Genomic DNA, 20,581 nt, shown 5'->3' on the forward strand with positions numbered 1-20,581 from the left:
TGAAAATCATCTCCCTATATTAAGAAACAAATGTCAAAGAAGTCAGCCCTTGTAACTAAAAACTTGATTCTTACCTTGTTCATGCCAACACCTGTACAATTCTGTTTTCTATTAAATTAATCTAACGTGAAGTGGCAGAAATAAGACAAAAGCAAATAATACAATTGCTAGATCTGTTTATCAGTGTGTAAAAGTTTTGTTGTAGGCAAAAGGGTCTCCAATAAAGGATGAACTAATTTCACAGAGATACTTCTAAAAACAACGTGTTTACAAGTATTATTGAATATTGAGTAGACTTGTGAAGAAAACATACAAAAAGGTGCACAATAATTCAAACTCCATATCTGTAAATCTATCTAGACTGATAGAAATAGACTGATATTTTAGTAGAAATCTGTCATAAAGGAGAAGCGAATGTCAAACATTAGAGCTGCTTCCAATTTCAGTCCCACTGAATATAGATGAATGACCTCAAAATACTTTAACACTCAAATAAATTAAGCTTGCATCAAGACCATCACCACCATCCCTGTTTCACAAAAGGAATGCTTATGTGTTATATTGCAACAGATGCAAACTTATCAGAGTAAGGTAGGATTGCATCTTACTTGTTCTAAACTAACAAAAAATTATTGGACCTTATTACCATAGACCTAAGTCCAGGAAGAAAAACCAGAGGGCTGTAGAGCAGATGGATCTCAGATGTTTCACTTCTTTTAACTCAAACTACTTGTTGATATTTTTTACCCTTTACTACAAAATATTACAGAAAGACCCCTGAGACAGGTCAGCATCATTGATTAACTAAACAGGTGAAAATTACCCCAAATATTATTCTGTGTTCCAAAGAGAAATTGCATTAAACTGATGAACTCCATGTGTTTTCATTGATTTTATAACAGTTTATACCATGGTGAAATGATCCCAGTTCTTTCCTCAAAAATAATAAAAAAACCCCTATATATAACTGCGTAAATCCATTTTTAGCTAGTTCATATTATTGTAGGTACATGTGACATACAGCACCAAGAGGGAACTGCTACAACAAGAAGGATTTTTTAAAGAAATAAAAAGCACCCCAACAACTTCATTGAACAAAATTATTCTGAGAAAGGCTTAAATCTCAGGTTTAGTATTCTCCTCTTCAATGTGATGGTAATTAGCAAACTAGTGTGTGTGAAGTAAGACCACTTTTATTCCAACCCATGGGGACTAGTTCATAGCAAGCATTCTTTCTTATCTATCCCCTCTTTAATATGGATATGCACAGGCAGATGGGTTTCTGGGGTAGAATAACAAATCTGGTTCTAAAATTTAAATAAACTGAATTAAGAAACTTTATCATAAAATAAACATCTAGGGGATCATAGCCATAATATTAAAAAATTATTAATTTTTATAGTTGGATTGCTTGCAGCCACCCTTCAAGGATGGGGGATACATGCAGAATAATTGCCTTGTGAATGTGATGGGTGTCAAGGTAAATCCAGACAACTTACAGTATGCCCTCCTCACATCTTTCTTTCCTTCTGCAAACTCAGGATTCATGTCTCAAACATAGGTGAATGCATTAAATACATTGTTTATAAAATGCATAGGGAGATAAACTTTGCTCTAGAGAGTTTGCAAATGAAATATTCAGTCAGACATATGCAAGGTAAGCAGTAGAGAATCCCATTTAAAAAATTAGACAAGAACAAAAAATAAATTCTAAAATATAAAAATAGCTACGTTCTTTCAAAATGTCAGTTGCCTAGTGAGATGCATGTCTAAATCAGATTATTAGTAGGAGGAAATTTCAGAGGATGTAGTGAGAGAAACTGTAAAACCTGATTCTGCCTACTAAGAATTCACAGAAAAAGTGGATTCCAATATAGTATTGACAGTTAAATTTGTGAAATTATTTTCGTTTTGAAGGAAGAAAAACAACCTGATAGGTTTTTTTGTTATAAAATAAGGTCTTGAGAAAATAAACACCTGACTGTATGTCATATCTGGGAATCTCTTTTTCTTTTGCATGGGAGGGGCCATAGATCCAGCCTCTTAGCTGCTACTAACTTTAAGCCCCTTGCAGAACCTGAAAGTCAAAACACTGATCTTTTATGAGAAAAATTTACCAGATCTACTCACTTCCTAACAACCTATCCAAAGACATAATTATCTTAAAAATGGACAAGCAGTTCAGGAAGTATTAAAATGCTGGTAAGGAAAAAACTTGCACAGAAGGCTCTAACTAAATACCCTTCAAAGAAAAATTAGTTTTGTTTTCCAAACATAATATTGATTTTATATGTCTCCATTTCTAAATGACATAACTGATACCCACTGAATGGACATCACTTGTGCAAAATGCCAAATACCTTTAACTCCACTCCTTATGAAATATCCCTAGACAAGAATAAATAGACCTGATCAAAATCATGAGCCATTTTGGAAAACATGGTCCTTTATGTTTTTGCAACAGTATATTGAAATGATTTCAAGAGATGAGATTTTCCTTCCTTTAAGTCACCCAATTACTTTTCTCTACATTGAAGCTCTCCTCTCGCTGTATCAAACAGGCACCTTGTTAATAAAAGGTTGCTAATCTTGATGGACAGATAATGGGTGAAGTACCATGCAGTATATGTCAGAAGCAATCATAAACATTACAACCCAACACCTGCCATATCCCAGAATTTTAAAAAGAAGAAACAAACAAGAATAAATTTTTTTTCACATCACCTACAACTTTTCTTTCTCATAATAAAGGAGGAAATACAAAATAAAAAAAAATAAACATCAGTGCTCAATATTAACTGCTTATGAGTAATCTCCTTTTTAACAACTTCTATAAAAACAAATTAACTAGGTTCTGCATCTCATAAGCAGCATTTAAATTGGATCAAAACTCAAGAATTATCTCTCTTCTATCATCAGTTAAACCAAGTAATTTGTTTCATGACATTTGTTTGTGTGTCTTAACAAGATGTAAAAAGTGAAAAGAAAAATAGTGAAAGGATAGTTTTCTGTTTTGGTGTTTTGTTTTGTTTTTTGTTTTTTTTTTTTGTGAGGGAGTGGAGGTGTTTGGTTTGGTTTTGTTTTTGGAAGGGCAGGGTACAACATATATTTAAATGCAGCCATTTCTTTCTTGTAATCTACATTTATAAATATTCAGACATCTGCAAGTAAGGTTGTATGACATAGCAGTCTCTCTTAAAAGAGAGAGACAAAACCAAAAGAACTCAATTAAACTCCATAAATAATTATTTACTTAATAAAAATTTAACTTAAAAACAAGAAAAGAGGTATCACTGAATTGCCAACCTCACCAGACTTGGTTATTATTAAAAAATATTCACTCAAATGTCCCTTTGTACCGAACAGTTTTGAGGTTTTTTTTCCTTATTAATTAATGGAATTTGATAGTATTTTCTTGTAAATATATACTGTAAATATCTTAATGGCTGGAAATATTATTTCACATTACTTTGCTCTCTGCCTTTGGTAGACCTACCAGTCCAGAGTAAGCTCACTCTTAATATGAAAAGCAGCAGAGAAGTTGGAAACCTGAGAGCAGTAAAGCACTTTCTTCGTTAGTCTTATCCTCATTTATTCATGTCCTCCAAACATGTTGCTGAGGCCTTGGCCATACTTAACCTCAGCTCTGAGCAGCTGGGAGGAAGAAGCTTATGGCCTACAGGGGTGACCCAAAAAAGCTGGCTCTTGGCAACACTGCAGTGCCCAAACCAGCAATAACCTCAGTTGCTCCATCCTGAAGCATAATGTTCTCTTCCACAGAAGTTTTTACTGATTACCTAATACTATTTTCTTTGTGTACTGAATTTTTATTTTTATCTTGCATTTGTAGTGAGAGAGAGAAGTTACTTTTTTACTTGCAACCTAAATCAATTTATGAATTTTTTCCATAAGGATTTCTTTATAGCATTTGCTACTTTCCCTCTACAGAGACAGTTTAAGAGTGACCTGTAAGGATGAGAGCATATAAAGATGCACAATGCTTTCAGTGTTTCAAGTGTGCTCTCTACTTTGTTATAGCTACTGTCCATTTGTCCTCCCTGTAAAACTATTGCAATCAGGACATCAATAAATGCAACTAGAAACAGAATGGTTTTTGATATCTTTAAACTTAGCACTATGGTAAATTTAAAAAAAAAAAAAAAAAAAAAAACCAAACCAAAAAAAACTACAAAAACCCCCACAGAATCATTTAAAAAATCATACATTTCTATCACTTAAAGATATAATTCAACCGGGGGAAGTTTTCATCATATCTTTAATATATTCCATCTAGTGTGTATTGTATCCCAAAGCCACCTTATAAATCACTTTTGAAGAAGGTATAATACCATATTTTCATTAGAATCTTTGTTCCTAAAGTAAAACCAATATTTTAGGATTGAATAAAATATGAAAAATTAGTAGGATCTCCTCTTGTCTTTCCTTTCTCAGACCTCAAGTTTTTCCTTGTATTTGAGTAAATATAAGGAAATAATGATATATCAAAATAGAAAAGGGAAAAAAAAATAAAGACAGTAAATACCAAAGAAATAAGAAAAACAGTCTAACCAATATTTAAAAAATACAAAAGAGAAAACTTCTTTGATTTGGAAATTAATAAATTATCTCCACTTACACTGCATTCTTCAGTTAGCACATTTTTCAATAAATATTTGATCTAGTTTCAAGCAGCCATATCCTAGGCAGACAAACCACCAAAATGAAGCTAAAATTGAAGCAGACAAACAGAAGGGGAAAAAAATTTTAAAATTGCCACAAGATGTCCCTGTCTTAGACACATTCATAAATTAATTGCGAACACCCATACGGAGCCATAGTTTTACTTGTTTAAAAATTATTTATTTTCTGGAGGCTTTCAACATAAACCTTATTGAAAAATTGCTGGAAGTAAAATTTATTTTTGTCAAAAAACAATAAAAAAATAAAGTCTTCAATAAATTTTGTTATTTTAAAAAGAAGGCTGGAGGGCCAGGGAAGAAAATGATGAAAGACAAATCTTACATCTTCCAAACACAATGGGACTCTGTTTTTCTAGAAAGGGCAGCAGGAATTTCTGACAACACATTTTTGATTGAAGTTTGAAAAACAGTGACAGAGATCACTAATAGTGATTAGAGACCTAATCACATCATGCATAACCCAAGTATAAACTGTTTAAATAGGAAATATCTTGCATGTTGCATTGCAAGAATGGGTCTAAGCTAGAATTTTGCTGTCAAATTTGAACATCATATTTCACATAAAATAAAGAATTACTTTTGAAAACAACTGCAATGATCAGAGGCTTCAAAGACATGAATAACAAGAGTGAGTTGGCATTGTTTGGTACAGATAGAGCAGCTGTCATGAGATCTGACAGCTTCTGTTTCTTCAGCTACATAAAAGGCTGTTAAAAAAAACAATCTGAAGTTCTTGTCATGTTCAGGGTGAGAAGTTGGGTTCATATTGTCATAAAGTTGATTTACACTTATCATCAGGAAAAAGTTTTGTGATGTTAAATACAGTCAATACAGTTAAGTACTAGGTAAAGAGCTCTCAGAGAGACAGCATTGTATTGATACTGGAGGTTTTCATGACAAACCAAAAAAAAACCACATGCCAGAAAGGTGACAATGATACTACCCAGAACCTGAAGTCTGTGTTTCTCTTTAGGGCCCTGGCTGTTCTGTTCTCAAGGATTCTGTGTGTGTTTTTCAAGTTAAACGGCTGAATCAGCTAAACTTTTTTTGAGAAAAATGTAAATAAAACAAACAAACAAACAAAAACAAAAAAAAAACCAAAACAACCCACCAAAAACAAAAAAAACCCCCATAAATATAAGAAATGAGGAAATCCTCAAAGCTTTCATTGCAAATTTCCCCTTTCTTCTTTCCCTTGTTTTTTTCCATTTCCTTGTCCCTTCTTCTCCCCTCTGGGGACAGAACATCCAGACTGCAATGATTTTCAATTTAAAAATAATAAAACAGGAAGCTACAAAATATGTACTTTTATGGATACTTAATGGAAAAGGGGAGTTTTCAATGTAATTTTTGAAAATTTAGCAACACTAACTGAAAAGTTCACCCATAGCAAAAATGCAGGTCTTCTAAAAAATTACTAAGCTGCTTTTAAAGTTAAAGTCAATTCATGACAATTCAACATAGGCAAAACCAGCAATATTTCTCCAATTCTTTTCCCTCTCTTCCTCTATGCTTCTCTCAGGTGTGGAAAAAGTTATGTTCACCCAATACCCAACCTAGCAGCAATGGCATGGAGTCTACTTTATAGTTCTCCTCAATGTTTGTTCTTGGCTTAGTCACAGCTACCCTTCCCTGGGGATGTCCTGAGTGTGCTCAGAGCACTAAAGGGGTGGGACCAGACAGCAGGAATGGGGCAGCCTCCCCTGTGGAGTTCGCTGGAATTGAGCATGTTGACAAACTAATAAAAAAGCAAGGCTTGAAGTAAAACCACCTATTTTAAAGACACGGTGGGCATGGAGAATGGAGTTGTCTTCTGTCTGCAGTGGTAATTTCCAGCTGCCAGTTAAAACATAATTTTCATTTTAATAAAAATGGTTTTTCTGAGCTTAAGTGTCTCTTACTCTTGTCAAGCTCTATATGTGAAAAGGCCTAACAAGGTCTAGCTTGAAGATCTATCTGGCTCAGGAACTTGGCACAATAGGTAATTGTTATCCGTAGAATAGCTCTATCTTATTAAAGCTTCCTTGGCTAGTATTTCTTAATCTTGTAGCATTAAGCCTGGGAAAAGAAGATTAGACCAGTGGCAATCTGCAGACCTATCATTATTTATTGTCAGGCAATCATTTATTGGGCATGAAAAGGTGGGAGGCTGAGGAAAACATGTTTTGTGAGATATTTTTCATTAGGTTGCTTATTTATTCCCTTGATTACATTATGGGAATGGTTCTGGAGAGGGAAAGTGCTTTGACTACATTGTGGTTTACTGGTACCTGCCAGCCCAGTGATAGAGTACAAAAGCCATCAGAGCAAAACAGTATGTGACTACCTAAAAAGGTCGATTTGGCAGCATCAGAGGATGGTATTGTGCAATGTCTTGTCTGTCAGGGAGAGGGTTATGAATAGTCATCTTGACAACAAATAGAGAAGCTGTCAACAAGCATCTGCCAAGAACAGCGTGTTCTTCCTATGTGTGCCCGATACATCAAATACTGTGTATTGCTGGAACCACCACACATTTCAGTCTTATGGAACTGGAAAAAAAAAATGTTAGTCTAGTCCATGTAATTGGCCAATTAACCACTATGCTGGGTATCAATCAAAAAGGAACCTGTGTACTCTTATCAGTTTTGGAAATACATAACCATGGTCTGATCATTGCTGTACGTATTGCTGTAACAGCACAAACACACTGCGCAAACTTCTGCTCACTCTTACATCAACCTAGGGTCAAGAAACACTGCTCAAATCCCTCTTTTCTCTTTTTACATAACAGAATGTAGTAAAATTAATAAGAAAGCATTACAACCTCCATGAACATTTCAGAAGTCACAAATTCCTCTCTGTCTTTCTTCACATTTCAGACACAAGTATGCCCTTTCAGATGGAAGCCACTATAGCAGTTTTTTCAAATTTTGAAAGCAAGGAAATGACAACCAGGGTGATAATATTATTTGAATCATTTAACTGAAAAGAAGTTTTGTTACCTATTCTCCATTTCCATAGGAGGAGCTTAAAGAGAAATGGCATCAATTATCCCTTACTTTAGTTGTAAAGCTCTTGCCAGAATCTCAAAGAGGTTGTTAGAATGGTTCATTCAGGTACAAGAAGGAATTTTTGTCCCGTATCCTGCCATAAAACAAATACTTGGTAGTGCTGGAAATAATTATTAATAAAATTTGACTAATTTTTTTTTAATATAAATTTTATTTTTTCCATCTGTAAATTGTAGTTGCCAACAATTCTCTAATGAAGCTTTTCCTCAGAACATGTCTGTGTATGAGTTGTTCCCACACAATATTACAAAAAAAAAAAAAAAAAAAGCTCTGGAATAGAATGACAATAGCTATGAAGTATTGGGCTGAATGGTACATCAGGGTACACTATGAAAAGGAGAACAATACAGAACCAAGTATTTACTATCTACCTACTTGGGAAACAGTGCCTGAATTTTTGATATAATTGATTGCTTTAACTTTTCCTAAAGCATAACAATGACCACAACAGATACTAAATGGGATACTGTTATACTTCTACTCAAGCATTCATAAAATTAATCCAACTTAAAATTTGTATTTGCTATCACCACCTGTAGCCATTTTTGACCTTTGAAATTGTAGCTGTTACTACATATTACTGATTAAGAGCTGAATTAAACTAAATATCCAAATATTGAGAATAAATTTGGTTCTTATAAAAAGTTCTGGTTTACAACTTCTATGAAGTTAAAGTGGAATTAAACACTAATATATCACACTGATAAAATTTTGTAAGTTCTGATGTCACCTTTAAAATGGTGCTCTTCTGATAGCTGAGTCTTACAGGGATTGTGGAAGTAAACATATTTTTCTTTTTAATAAGCATTTCTGATGAATGAACCCTGTCAAATACCAGGAGGTAACAGAGCATTAAATGTTTGTATACAACAGGTAGCTGACTGATAAGAACAAATTAAGAAATGAAAAATAAAATACTAAAAGTATTTGCTTTCCCTTTCTCTCTACCATTACATTATTTGCATTTAAAAGGGTGAGATTAATGTCCCTGTAAAACAATAATTTAAAAAAAAAAGGAAAAAAAAGACTGTATGTTCTGCGCAAAACAAGTGACTAAAAGAAATAAACATTTGTCTTTAATTTTAAACCTATATAAATTAGATATAAACAATTGGTGTGGACAATAAAATGAATTTAAAGAGGAATTTGGCATGGAAACAAATATTTCTGTATCCATCATCACTGAAGGAAATGGAAGGAAGGTTGTTGCAAGAAAGCAAAATAAATCATATAAGTGTGTTGAGTTATTTTTTAATTCTAAATTTCACATAACACGCAAATACATTAATCTCCGAAAAGGCTAGTAATTATGGAATGGAAGAGGCCACGGTTTGATTGCCACAGACTCCATATGAAAAATTTAGAATCACATACAGAAAGGCACGAAGTGAAGGGAAAAATATGAATCTATAGAAGAAGAAATTCTTCAGTGCCTCCAAAATACGGAGGGAAACAGGAATCATCCATTCTGTTTTCATCTTATTATAGATACTGCAATTAATTTTCTTTGTAGTTCCGGTGGCTAAATCTGGTCTAACTCCATGTTGTGCAAAAGAAAAAGAAGAAACAACCCCCCTCTCTCCCATAATTCAAAGTCCTTTTATTGTCCTAAAAATTATGAAAATATATGTGTATGTGTATATCCATGTAAATCACTGGTTTATCTTCAGGATAAAGAAAAAATTTACATTGACCTCTTAGACGTGAATAAAAGAGACAAAGATAAGTCAAATGTTAAAATCGTGATTCTAGGATTAATAATTTCCACATTCATAAGTATAATTCAATGGAATTTATCAAAGTATTTTACATTAAATGAACATCACCTATGGTGAGACAGGCACTGACAAAACATCTCTTCTGAGGAGGAGAGAACTGCAACAAAGTTGCTGGAGCAGTGATTTGAGGTCACAGAACAGGTCAATGACAACAGTCTGATGCAGTATGGAACAGGGACAATTTCACAGACTGGCAAGGCTTATCTATTTGGAGAAATCAAGACAGAAAGGAGAGCATTCATCAAGAGTGAAAACAATTTGAAAAAAAGCACGTCTGTTCCCTTATTTTATTAATAACAAAATCTCAATTTCTATCTTAAAATCTATTTTCACATGATTAACAAGATCATGGTCAACATTTGACTCCAGTTGAAGATGCAGGATAATTAGCAAAACAATCAGTTTTATTATGTGTGCTGTGACCTTCTCCAAAGGACAGAGAATTTCCTTAGACAAAAATAGATTTCAGAAAAGAATAGAGACAGTCATCGTTAAATTCTCCAGTTCTCTCCCTACAAAATTTTTTCATAAAGTTATTAGAACATTACCATCAATGCATTCAGAATTTTATCTGCCTTAACCACATGCAAATGCTTTGACAATTCTTGCTCTTGAACTAATAATATAACTATTCCCTTATGCACTTCCTGCTGTTTTTTCTTTTTCATTAATATTTGCATTAAAAAACTTTTATTTTTTAAATCCTTCCTAAATATCTCCTGCACTGTCTAATTTCTCCTTCTTAATCTCATTTCATCTGACCAGTTTGCAGATTCAGCTATTAAATTAAACATGAAGCAACACTGTTGGTGTACAGGGCTTTAGGCTTGGTTTGGGCCTTACACTTTGATTTCTCTAGGCACTACTTCTCTCTCATGGAGTTTTCATCTGAAGCCCCAGGGAGCCTTGTCCTGGCTCCCCTCTAAGCCACAATCTTCATGTTTGATCAGACAGGTACAATCAGCCTGTGGTTTATGCAGAATCTGAAGTCCATCTCAGGCACCCTCCAAATGCAGTTACACTCAGTTTCTGTTGTGCCATGGAAGACATTAAGGAGTGTTGATAACTATTCCAGCCACTGCCTTGTCTTTACCCTCACTGAACAAGTTTTCAAATTTTGAAAGAAGATTTAAAAAACTATATAAGTAAGTAATGCAAATTTAAATAAATGCAAAATGAGTGAACAAATAAGAAAAAGAAAAAAATAGATGAAAATTTTTTTCTTAACTAATGGTTTTCATGATACTCTTCTTGAAAAAATAGCTTCCCATAGGAAGCTACCTTATCATAACAGATTCAAGGGTTGATTCTTATTATGTCCTGTCCTGATTCAAACCTTTTTCTTTGATATACCTACTTTTGAGACTCTCCCAGATTTTTCCAGGGGTTGGGCATATGCTTGTCTTGGAGCAGACATTGGGCAGGGGAATTGCACTCACACTGATGAAGGTATGACATGGATAGTTCTACAGGATACTTTCACTGACTACTCTTGAGTTGGTATGACAATTTACATTTTCAAGACAGTCAGCAGAACAGAGAAACAGTATAATTTAAAACAGCTATAATTATAAACAGTTAATTAAAATTAACTTTAGTAAATTTATAATTATAAACAGTTAATTAAAATCAACTTCAGTCTGTGTTTTTCTTTTTTTCTTTTTTAATCAACATTGTCAACAAATAATCAGTAATAAAGGACCTTAGTGATAATTTCAACAATGACCTTGTCTTCTTTCCAGTACTGTTCATCTGAAAATTTGTTTTTAGATAAACATTTAAGACATTTAATGTACCACCACATAACAATGAAATTCTGAAATTACTATTGAGGAATGAATTAATTTCTTCTTGTGAGGTGTGCACAGTGTCCACAACATATTCTTTTTACTAGTTTGCAAAGCAGGATGTTAGGAAAAATATATCATTTTAGAATTAATCTTTGTGGTAGAGGTCATTCCTAATCAATAAGCATGAAACTCAGCATAATAACTTTTCAGATTTGAAATGAATTTGTGTAAAAACAAGTATGTTTTAAGGCGAGTAAATAGTATTTTGAGTATTTCTGGAAACTACATATCCAGCAGCTTAAAAAAAATTCCAGTCAGCAGGCCTATAGTCTAGTTTTGTTTGCTTGATGCTGAAATCCTGGAAGTCTGTTTACATATTTAAGGCCAAAAAAGACTCTGATCATATTAGCTTACATCTCAATATCCTACTATTCCATTATGCTGTATGACTTCCTAAAAACCATGCAGTCTTGATCAGTGCACAACTGTCTATAAATATATATCTATATGCGCATGAAATTATGATCAGAAGTGACAAAATGCTCAAATATTCCTGTTACTGATATATTCTTGAGGTTGTTGTGGATGACCTCATTCCTGGAAACACTTAAACACTCAGTATATTGAGTCAATACAGTCCTTGTTCAAAGTTAGGGCAATGAATAACCAGACAAGTTAAAGGGCATCAGATTCCCAAAAGAAAATAGAAGAGAACAAATCATGAAACCAAATACTATTATTGGTATTATAATCTAAAAGAAATTATTATTTTTTATATTATAATCTAAAAGATATTATAATCTAAAAGTTCTAAATTCTGGGGTCAGGGAGGCAGGGACACTAACATAATCAAAAAATACAGTGGTCAGAATGACTACTCTCTTAAACCAGCACCTCCTGCTGCCTCTGAGATAAAGTACTTGGCAAAAAACCATTGGTCTCCCCTATTAAAGTATTTCTTATAAGCTTATTAGTATAGAGCTGAGCTCAGAGCAATTAGTTCTGCAGAGGGTAGGGGATAATCCATCCATACGACAAACTCATGTTGCTTCTAGGTCAGAGCTTTTATTCCTGCCAATCTCTGTGCACATCTTTTGGAACCAAAGAATATTTTGAGTGCCTCTAAAACAGCAAGGAAAGTCATGCACCCAGACAGATTTCACTCAGGAGTTTCTGGTGAAAGAAAAATCCATGAGAAAGATATCCTCTGCTATTGTGAAACCTTTAAAATAATGATGGATTTAACACCTTTTCTAAGGATTGATTAAAGTGGCAGTGCTTGGTGTTATGATGTCATAATTTCTGACCTGTGGACACAATTGATGACTGGATTCACCTCCTGTAAATCTGTGTCTTATGTTATGGAACAGACAAATGTCTGTGTCTGGTAAGCCATAAATAATAACAAAAGAAGTTGGCTCTTTTCATCAGTCTGAAAACCTATAACTCAGGTGTTGATTTGGAAAGTAGAGAGAAAAAAATTATGTGCTCTGAAATCCAGTTCTTTGTGCAGAAGTAAGGATGCAAACATTTTTGCAGGTTTGACTACAACTTATAAAGGGCACAGGAGATACAGACGATAAGAACGGTACGGAGGTGCATGAGGATACAGCTCTGATTTTCAGGATTCCTTCCTATGTGTGCAGAATACATACGTGGAATTCCCCATTTTGCGTTTGTGTCATTCTAACCAAAAGACTACTAAGAATTCTACTGAACTCTTCCTGAATTGAAACAAGATTTACCCTTAAGTATTTAGTAAAAATCAGAACCTTCAGCTGATGTCAGCGGTGTTTTTTGCAATATCATTCTCTAGAGAATTACTAACAATAGACAGCTGAACACAAGAACCAGATGCTGGAAAGCAGAAGATAAGGTTACCATCACACACAGAGTCTGGTTGTTTAATTAAGAAGTTTGTGCTGATGTCACAAATTCAAGTCAGGTAAATACATTGCCATTTAGTGCATACATAAAACTTTTGATTAAACACACATAAATAGGAAATTAAAGCAATGCATGTACTGCTACTTCAATCCACACTGAAGAACTACTGCATCTATTAAGATGTCTTTAGAGTTTTTAATTACTTAAAATGCTAATGAAAGAGAATATTGGCTGAGCTGCTGTTGATGCTGTATCGTAACTGCTGTAGATCTCACTTAGGTTTAAATATATATACAGTAGGGGCACTAGTTAATATCCTGCCTGTCACTAGCACTCAATACATTGTGTGTGAGATTTTAGGTTTGGCTGAGATGATACCAGCCCTTATTTCAGGTGCACCACTTTCATTTTTTTATTAGAATTAAATTATTCTGTTTCAGGTAATACTTATCCTCTTTCACAAATGCTGTCTTCTTTCCCACCTCTGTATACACAACCTTCTTTAATTGGAGCAAGCTAAGAACGATAATTACAGTCAAATTCCCGGGCTCAAATCAATTTGTGTTTTAATGCATACTGGTATAACTTGGAAAACTCAATTTCTTTCTGTTTCACAGTTTTAGAATAAATAGCATCGTATCATCACCATATATGAATAGAAATTTGATGTAAATAGACACATGGCTTTGTAGAAGAAACATACACACATTTTCCTTTACTTAGCATGTTTTTCCCCTCAGGCCAGGAGCTTTAGCTAAAAACTGTGATTAAAAGATTTTTGAAGAATCCTACAAATGGAGAAAATTTCCTAATTTTTCTCTAGTTTTAGAAAGGGTCACTTTGGACACACCTGAATAGCTTATGCTTCCATGTCCCTTTCCATTGCTTGCTATAGTACTTAGTGTTTTAAAATTTAAACAGATATAAGGATATTTCAAAGAATCATAATAAATCTGACAGTTAATAACATAATTCAGGTTGATAGTTCATTCCATGTACAGTCTATTATTCTTTCTCTACACATTTCCCGATCCAGGAGGTCTGGGCACATACAACCAAACCCCAACACTTTCTAGCTATAGAGCTATTGATATAATGCTTATGGCTTATGAAACATCTGAAACTTCGTCCTGCCTTTACACTATTTCTGACTTTAAAACTGCACCTTTTCAGCCTCCCATGCACATCTCTATTATAACTTTGCTATGCCATGCAATCCAGATTCATCAACATATCCTTAAAAGAGGATGTTAATTTGTGTTCTGTTAGTAGTTTCATTGTGTTCTGGTAGTAGTTTCACCGGGACAATGTGGAAATTAGCCTGGTCTTTGTCTCCCTAAAATATGCAGATATACCAATTTAATGCCACCAAAGAGTTTGTTTGCCTACAACAACCCTCCAGTGTATTTTCTCCACTTTAAAGGTAAGGAAAGAAAATTGTTCACTCCTACTAGAAAGTATTTTCAGGCAAATAGACCACAGGACATCAGGATTCCTCTGCAGGAGACAACTGTATGGGTGGAGACAGTGGAGGTAAGAGATCTGTAGCAATAGATCTTTTTCTGAGCCAAGATACAGAGGCGCACTGTAAACCTCCTAATTTGTAAGCATTAGCAGAGTGCCTACCACAACATAAACATGGGTCTGTCCTCTCCCAATGTGTCTTCGTCTCTAATTTCCCCTCTCCCCTTTCCACAAAGGAGATTATACCTCTTTTCTGAATTTAAGCAAACAAATAAGTGTTTTCACTGTATTTATTCATAACCATCACTAGTAATAAGTAGCTCTTATTGCTTGTTTTTTCCTCCTTTTCTTCTGCTACAATAGTTGTACAGAAGAAAACTGCAAATAAAATGAAATCTAAATGAAGTCTGGTGATTTCTTTCTTCTCAATGCAGTAAATGCATTCATATCACTATATAATTTGTTAACCGTGTCCATTGATTCTCTCCTCTTCCATTGATTATATGTCTGCCTAACTTGAAAAGAGTTACTGTCTATTACAAACAGTTAAGAGGAGATCAAATGCAGTTTACTGGAAATTTAGTAAATTAAAACAGAATTAATAGGAAACAGGGACCTTTAAGGAAGTCTTTTCTAAGGTAATATTCCCTTTTCTTTTTCTTACTCTATATTTTTTTTGACATTCCATACCAATTCCTGAACTTAACAATTTGAGATACATTTTCACTTCAAAGAATACTGATATCTTGTCTACTGTGCATAACAGCACTTTTGAGAGAAGTCATAAATTAGCCTCAGACATACTAAGAATGCCTAGTCAAATAAAATACTGCCTAAAACCAAGAAGTTATGTGTCATAAACACCTTTTTTGATAAATATTGAGTACTAAATAAGGATGAAGTGTAAACTAGTGGAGCAAGGTACTTGATTTTGGGAAAATAGAATTATGCTTCAGAACTCTGAGATAATCTCTGCTTGCTTACTCATTTTTTCATTGAAAAATAGAATAACAGTGATCCACATAAAATTATGTCAAGATTTTTGAGAATATCAAGATTTCAATTATCCCATCACATAAAAATTTAGTTCTGTCCAAAACTGGACAGATAGCTTAATTTGAGAAGCACGCTTTATCTAGGTAAAAAAATAAAATAAAAAAAAAAAGTATTGTGAGACTATTTGTAAATGTGCCCATATTTATAAGATATACATCATTAAAAATAGATGATTGTCATTCTCCTAATCATTAATAATATCTTTGTGTCTGATGATCCACAGGAAAATTTTTGTTGAGAATTTTTTAGCCAGTCACATAGAAGAGTACAAAGAGAGAAATGTGAGCAAAGGAATATTAAGAAATCCAGATTCTCAGCAGTGTATCTGGGTTATGTCTTCATTCCAACATGTTTCAAATTAATTAATGGGGGTGGCTTTTGTTATCAGCGGTCAATATGTACTATATATACATATTAAGAATCTAATGTATTATCTGCATTTGTTTGGGATTTTTGAGCAAGGTTTATTTGGATTTCTCTTGGTAGGTTTGATTTGGGGGGAGGGGGGGTCTTGGTTATGGGGTTTTTTGCATTTATAAAAGTGTTTCATGTTTCTGACTTGCAGAATGATTAATTTGTGATATTAGAAAGGAAAGGTTTGAAAAGTTTGTGCTCCACCCATGTGAAGTTTTTGCTTTCTAACCTACCCCAATCCAATTAGAGAAAGGTCATGTAGAATAAATAACAGGAATGATGCTTTGCTTTCTGTGAATGGTGGTCATTCCCAGACCTGCTGAATCTGTAAAAGGTAGAAGGAAATGACAGCAGTCAAGGATTACTTCAGATCATATATATTAATATTATTTTTCCAGTTTTAACATCTGAGCCTCTTTCACAAACCTAAACAGCTTATGAATGAAAAAAATTCCACAAACTATTTTGTATGCAAATTTATTTACTGAAACTGGAAACAGGAATTAGAAAATTCTTATGTTCTTGTTCCTTGGTTTTAGTCAATAAAAAGGCATGATTGTTATAACACATCACATTTTTGCATGTGATTTACTGCAGGCCATTTTCTATCAATTTTAAGTAGAATAATTAGCATTTGAAAAGTTGGAACTGTATTTTATATTACAAATTCAAAATATTTAAGCAGTTCATAGAAGATTACTATTCATCAAGAAAAAGAATAGATTAGTCAAAATTACATTGCAGTGTCTCTACAAATATATATCAGTATAATAATTTTGCATAAACCTTCACAATGTTATTTGAAGTTACTCTGTTTCAGAAGTTGAAAGTATATTTTGTATTTATATAATTCAAAATAGTAAGAAGATGGCTTGATTGCTCTGTTTTACACAACTAGTATTTTATTTTTATAGGATGCTAGATAATATTTTACTTTATTTATTCTTATATAAGAAAATGGTCTCTTTTCTTTCTCACAAGTTATGATGTTGCAAAATTGCTTCACAAATAAATGGAGATTCCTCTAATATGAAGAGCAAAACAAAACATACATAGGAATTAGAAATTGTCACATTTAGGACAAACAACAGCTTGCAAACATACTTTTAGTACTTCCACATAGTAAATTGTCAATAGGTAGTAGAACTCTTCATTTCTGGGAAATCACATTCTAGTCAAAACTTTATCATGCTTGAAAATTCTGTTTATCATTTGGTAGAAACTTGAGACAAGTAGGAAGCTTAAAATACTTATCAAAGTTTGAGTTATCTGACCTCTTTGTAGATAGGTTGAACATCTGGATAAAATAAATGAACCTAATCTCTGGAGGGAGTGTATATTGTTAGGAAGATGGGTAAAGGAATGGCAATGGACAGATATGGTTTTTTATTGGAACCACTTGTTGGCATAGAGAAAATCTCTGCTCCCACCATTTGCTTATTATTGTCCCTATTAAAGGGTTGTAGACCCTGCTTGAAGACCAGAAGAGTTGTTCATACGAGCCATCAAAATGAGGCTGGCAAGCTCATAATATTTATGTTTAGAGCCTGCTATTCATCTGCACCTTTACATGTACAGAACCTCTTTTTAGCAGATGACCATGAAATCCTTAATAATTTTAACAGGAATTTATTACAGTAGACACTGAACACAGTAGGCACTAAAACTTACTATGAGATGACCTACCTTGGATGGTTATCTCATCCAGTCTTATCTCTGGAAGACCAAAACAGTAATCAGATAATATTTGGTGACTAGTGTTATGATACATTATTAAAAGAAAAGGAAAAATTAAAGTGAATAATTTGGAAAAAATCTATTGCAATGATTCTTCATACAGGTAGAATAATAAAAATGTTCAATGGCTCAGCTATGAAACATGGAGGTAAACACTGACAGGAAGACAGAAACAAGGCAAGATGTGGCAAAAATAAACTTATTGTTCTAGTGACTCTAACACCATTATTGATACTGAACAAGATTTTCTCAAGTTGCTGATATACTACATTTTTCTATTCAGAGAAGTAGAAAACATGCCAAGATAAGATTCTCTCTGTCCATGCTTGAGAAGCACTCAAGTCACCAATTTGTGGCCTGATGTGACTGAAAGGATTTACATAAGGAAAATTTACTGCAGAAGCTCATAAAAATGAACTATGTGGCCATGTAAATGAAATAAGAAGAATAGACTCCTGAAGAAGAGCATTATGTGAGAATTTGTAGTGCCTGGGTCAGCTTCAATGTCTTGTTTTGATTTTGGTTTTACATACTTTTTCATGGTATGTACTTTTTCATAATGGTGTTGTATGGCAAATCAATCAGTGCCTGTAAGTTCATAGGGACAGAGTTTTGAACTCTTACAAAGAGGTTGAGTAGGAAAAGGATTGTTAAAGCCCTCTCTATGCTTTGAACATTTACCTCCTAGTGTTCTTGAAAATTATTTCTTCTGTGTGGAGACAACTAGAAAGAAGGAAGTAATCAACAGAGGTAAGAGGTTCCTTAAAAAAAATAAAAAAACAATACAACTAGAAACATAAGTTACTTAAATCAGAACATTTGTAGGTGATTTGGGGAAGTTCACAATCTCTAATACTTAAAACTCTTTTTTTCTATTTTGTTTCAAGGTAACTGATTGCCTTACCAACAACCAGTAAATACAAGGCAAGAATTATTTTACAAGTAGAAATTTGGGAGTTTTACAGTCCCTGTCATTTTCTAAAAGTAGAATTCTGGTAGTTTCTGGTCAGACTGTTAAAAGAAATACAATTTTGTTATAAATTTGTTATTTTAAATAGTATTTCAACATCCTCTACATCCTCCTCTGTCCTTATGGGTTTGTTTGCAGCTATTTTTTGTGTATGACTGAGCCTAAAATTTTCAATTTTTCTAACAGACTGACAGAAGATAACCACTACTGACCCCAATTATAGTCATGATTGTACAGACTTATTCATATGTGCTGCATTATTTGATCTGTAGTAACAATATATATATATTTATAAAATTCTTCTTTTCTACCTCTCTGAAGCTACACACTGACCAAGATAAAGGAGATGGAAATTTAAAATACATATTAACGGGAGATGGGGCTGGCAGTCTGTTCATTATAGATGAAAATACAGGAGATATTCATGCTGCAAAGAAATTGGACAGAGAAGAAAAGTCCCTGTACGTGCTACGTGCCAAGGCTATAGACAGAAAAACTGGAAGACAAGTGGAGCCAGAGTCTGAATTTATCATTAAAATCCACGATATCAATGACAATGAACCAAAATTCACCAAGGACATGTACACCGCCAGTATTCCGGAGATGTCTGGAGTTGGTAGGTAAAAACTCCTTATGTAAAATACAAAAAGATTTGAGCTGATTGGGAACTTATAAGTAATTTATTATTTGAGACACTTGCCTCTAGCTGCTCTGAATTCCATGGAGCAATTTCTGTTGCTAGCAATGTACCATAAATAATTGGTTTCTGCTTTTATTAATTTGTTTCATCTTTATCTACTTTTTAATCCTTTTTCCATGCTATAAGCTACTCTTTAGTCTTTGAGCCCACCAGGACCATCAAGAAATGCAGCATGTATGGCTGTCTCATCAGTTACCACGTAGTTTTGTCACACCTGACATTATCACTTGCATAAAGAGCATCATCTTTTTATTTTAAAGTCTAATTTACCAAAACTTTTTGTACCTTTAGACAGAAACAACTATAAGTGTGTAAGTATATAAATCAATCAATACATTAAAATGATGAAATAATATGATTTTACAATTTTTTTCCCTTCTTTTTTTATCAGTATTGATAGTTCTTGTTGGTAGGTTGTTTGTTTGTTTGTTTGTTTGTTTGTTTTAATATGGAAATTTTTATATTATATATTATAATATATTTAGAATATTACTATTTTATTTGCCTTTATGGGTAAAACCAACTATTTATAACTGCTGAAATGAAAAGTAAAAGTAGATGTGAGAATACAGGATAACAGGAAAATAATTCTCTGAGTTTTGTTCAAATAAATAAAGTGATAGATAGTATTCACCAGCACACATTCATCAGAAGTTATCATGATTACCTAAGTGCTTCACTTTTTTACAGCAGAGACAGTTTCTCTCATAAGATAAGTAAACATAAAATCCCTAGGCTATGGGAAACAACTAACAGAAAAATTTTCAAGAGTTATTTACTTTTCATGATTTACTGTAATGGTTTGCAAAATCAGTTGTGAATGATGGCATTGTTAAGAGAAAATAATATAAAATAATATTGTGATTAATATGCATCTTCACAAAATAATTCCCAGAAGCTAATATCTCTGAGAGCTGTAAAAGAAGTATAACAGAACTAGAATTTATTTTATAAACATGACAGAATAAATACTATTTTTATTTATTTTATAAGATAAAATAATTTATAACATACTTATAAAATATTTTATAA

The 20,581-nt window shown here is 33.3% G+C and overlaps 1 protein-coding gene across 3 annotated transcripts in view; it reads left to right on the plus strand.

Annotated features, from left to right (window-relative positions):
• Positions 1-20,581, plus strand: part of CDH9 (cadherin 9) — a 99,005-nt gene that overhangs the window by 32,728 nt on the left and 45,696 nt on the right. For 2 of the 3 annotated variants that reach the window (XM_054638357.2, XM_077181873.1), the window contains exon 3: positions 19,171-19,465. The exons of the other annotated variant lie outside the window; for it this stretch is intronic. In XM_054638357.2, coding sequence (XP_054494332.2) covers positions 19,171-19,465 — 295 coding nt within the window. The remainder of the gene's footprint in view (positions 1-19,170; positions 19,466-20,581) is intronic. 3 annotated transcript variants of the gene reach the window in all.

This window comes from Agelaius phoeniceus, chromosome 1 (genome assembly GCF_051311805.1).
Source record: "Agelaius phoeniceus isolate bAgePho1 chromosome 1, bAgePho1.hap1, whole genome shotgun sequence".
In the NCBI taxonomy this organism is placed as follows: Eukaryota; Metazoa; Chordata; class Aves; order Passeriformes; family Icteridae; genus Agelaius; species Agelaius phoeniceus.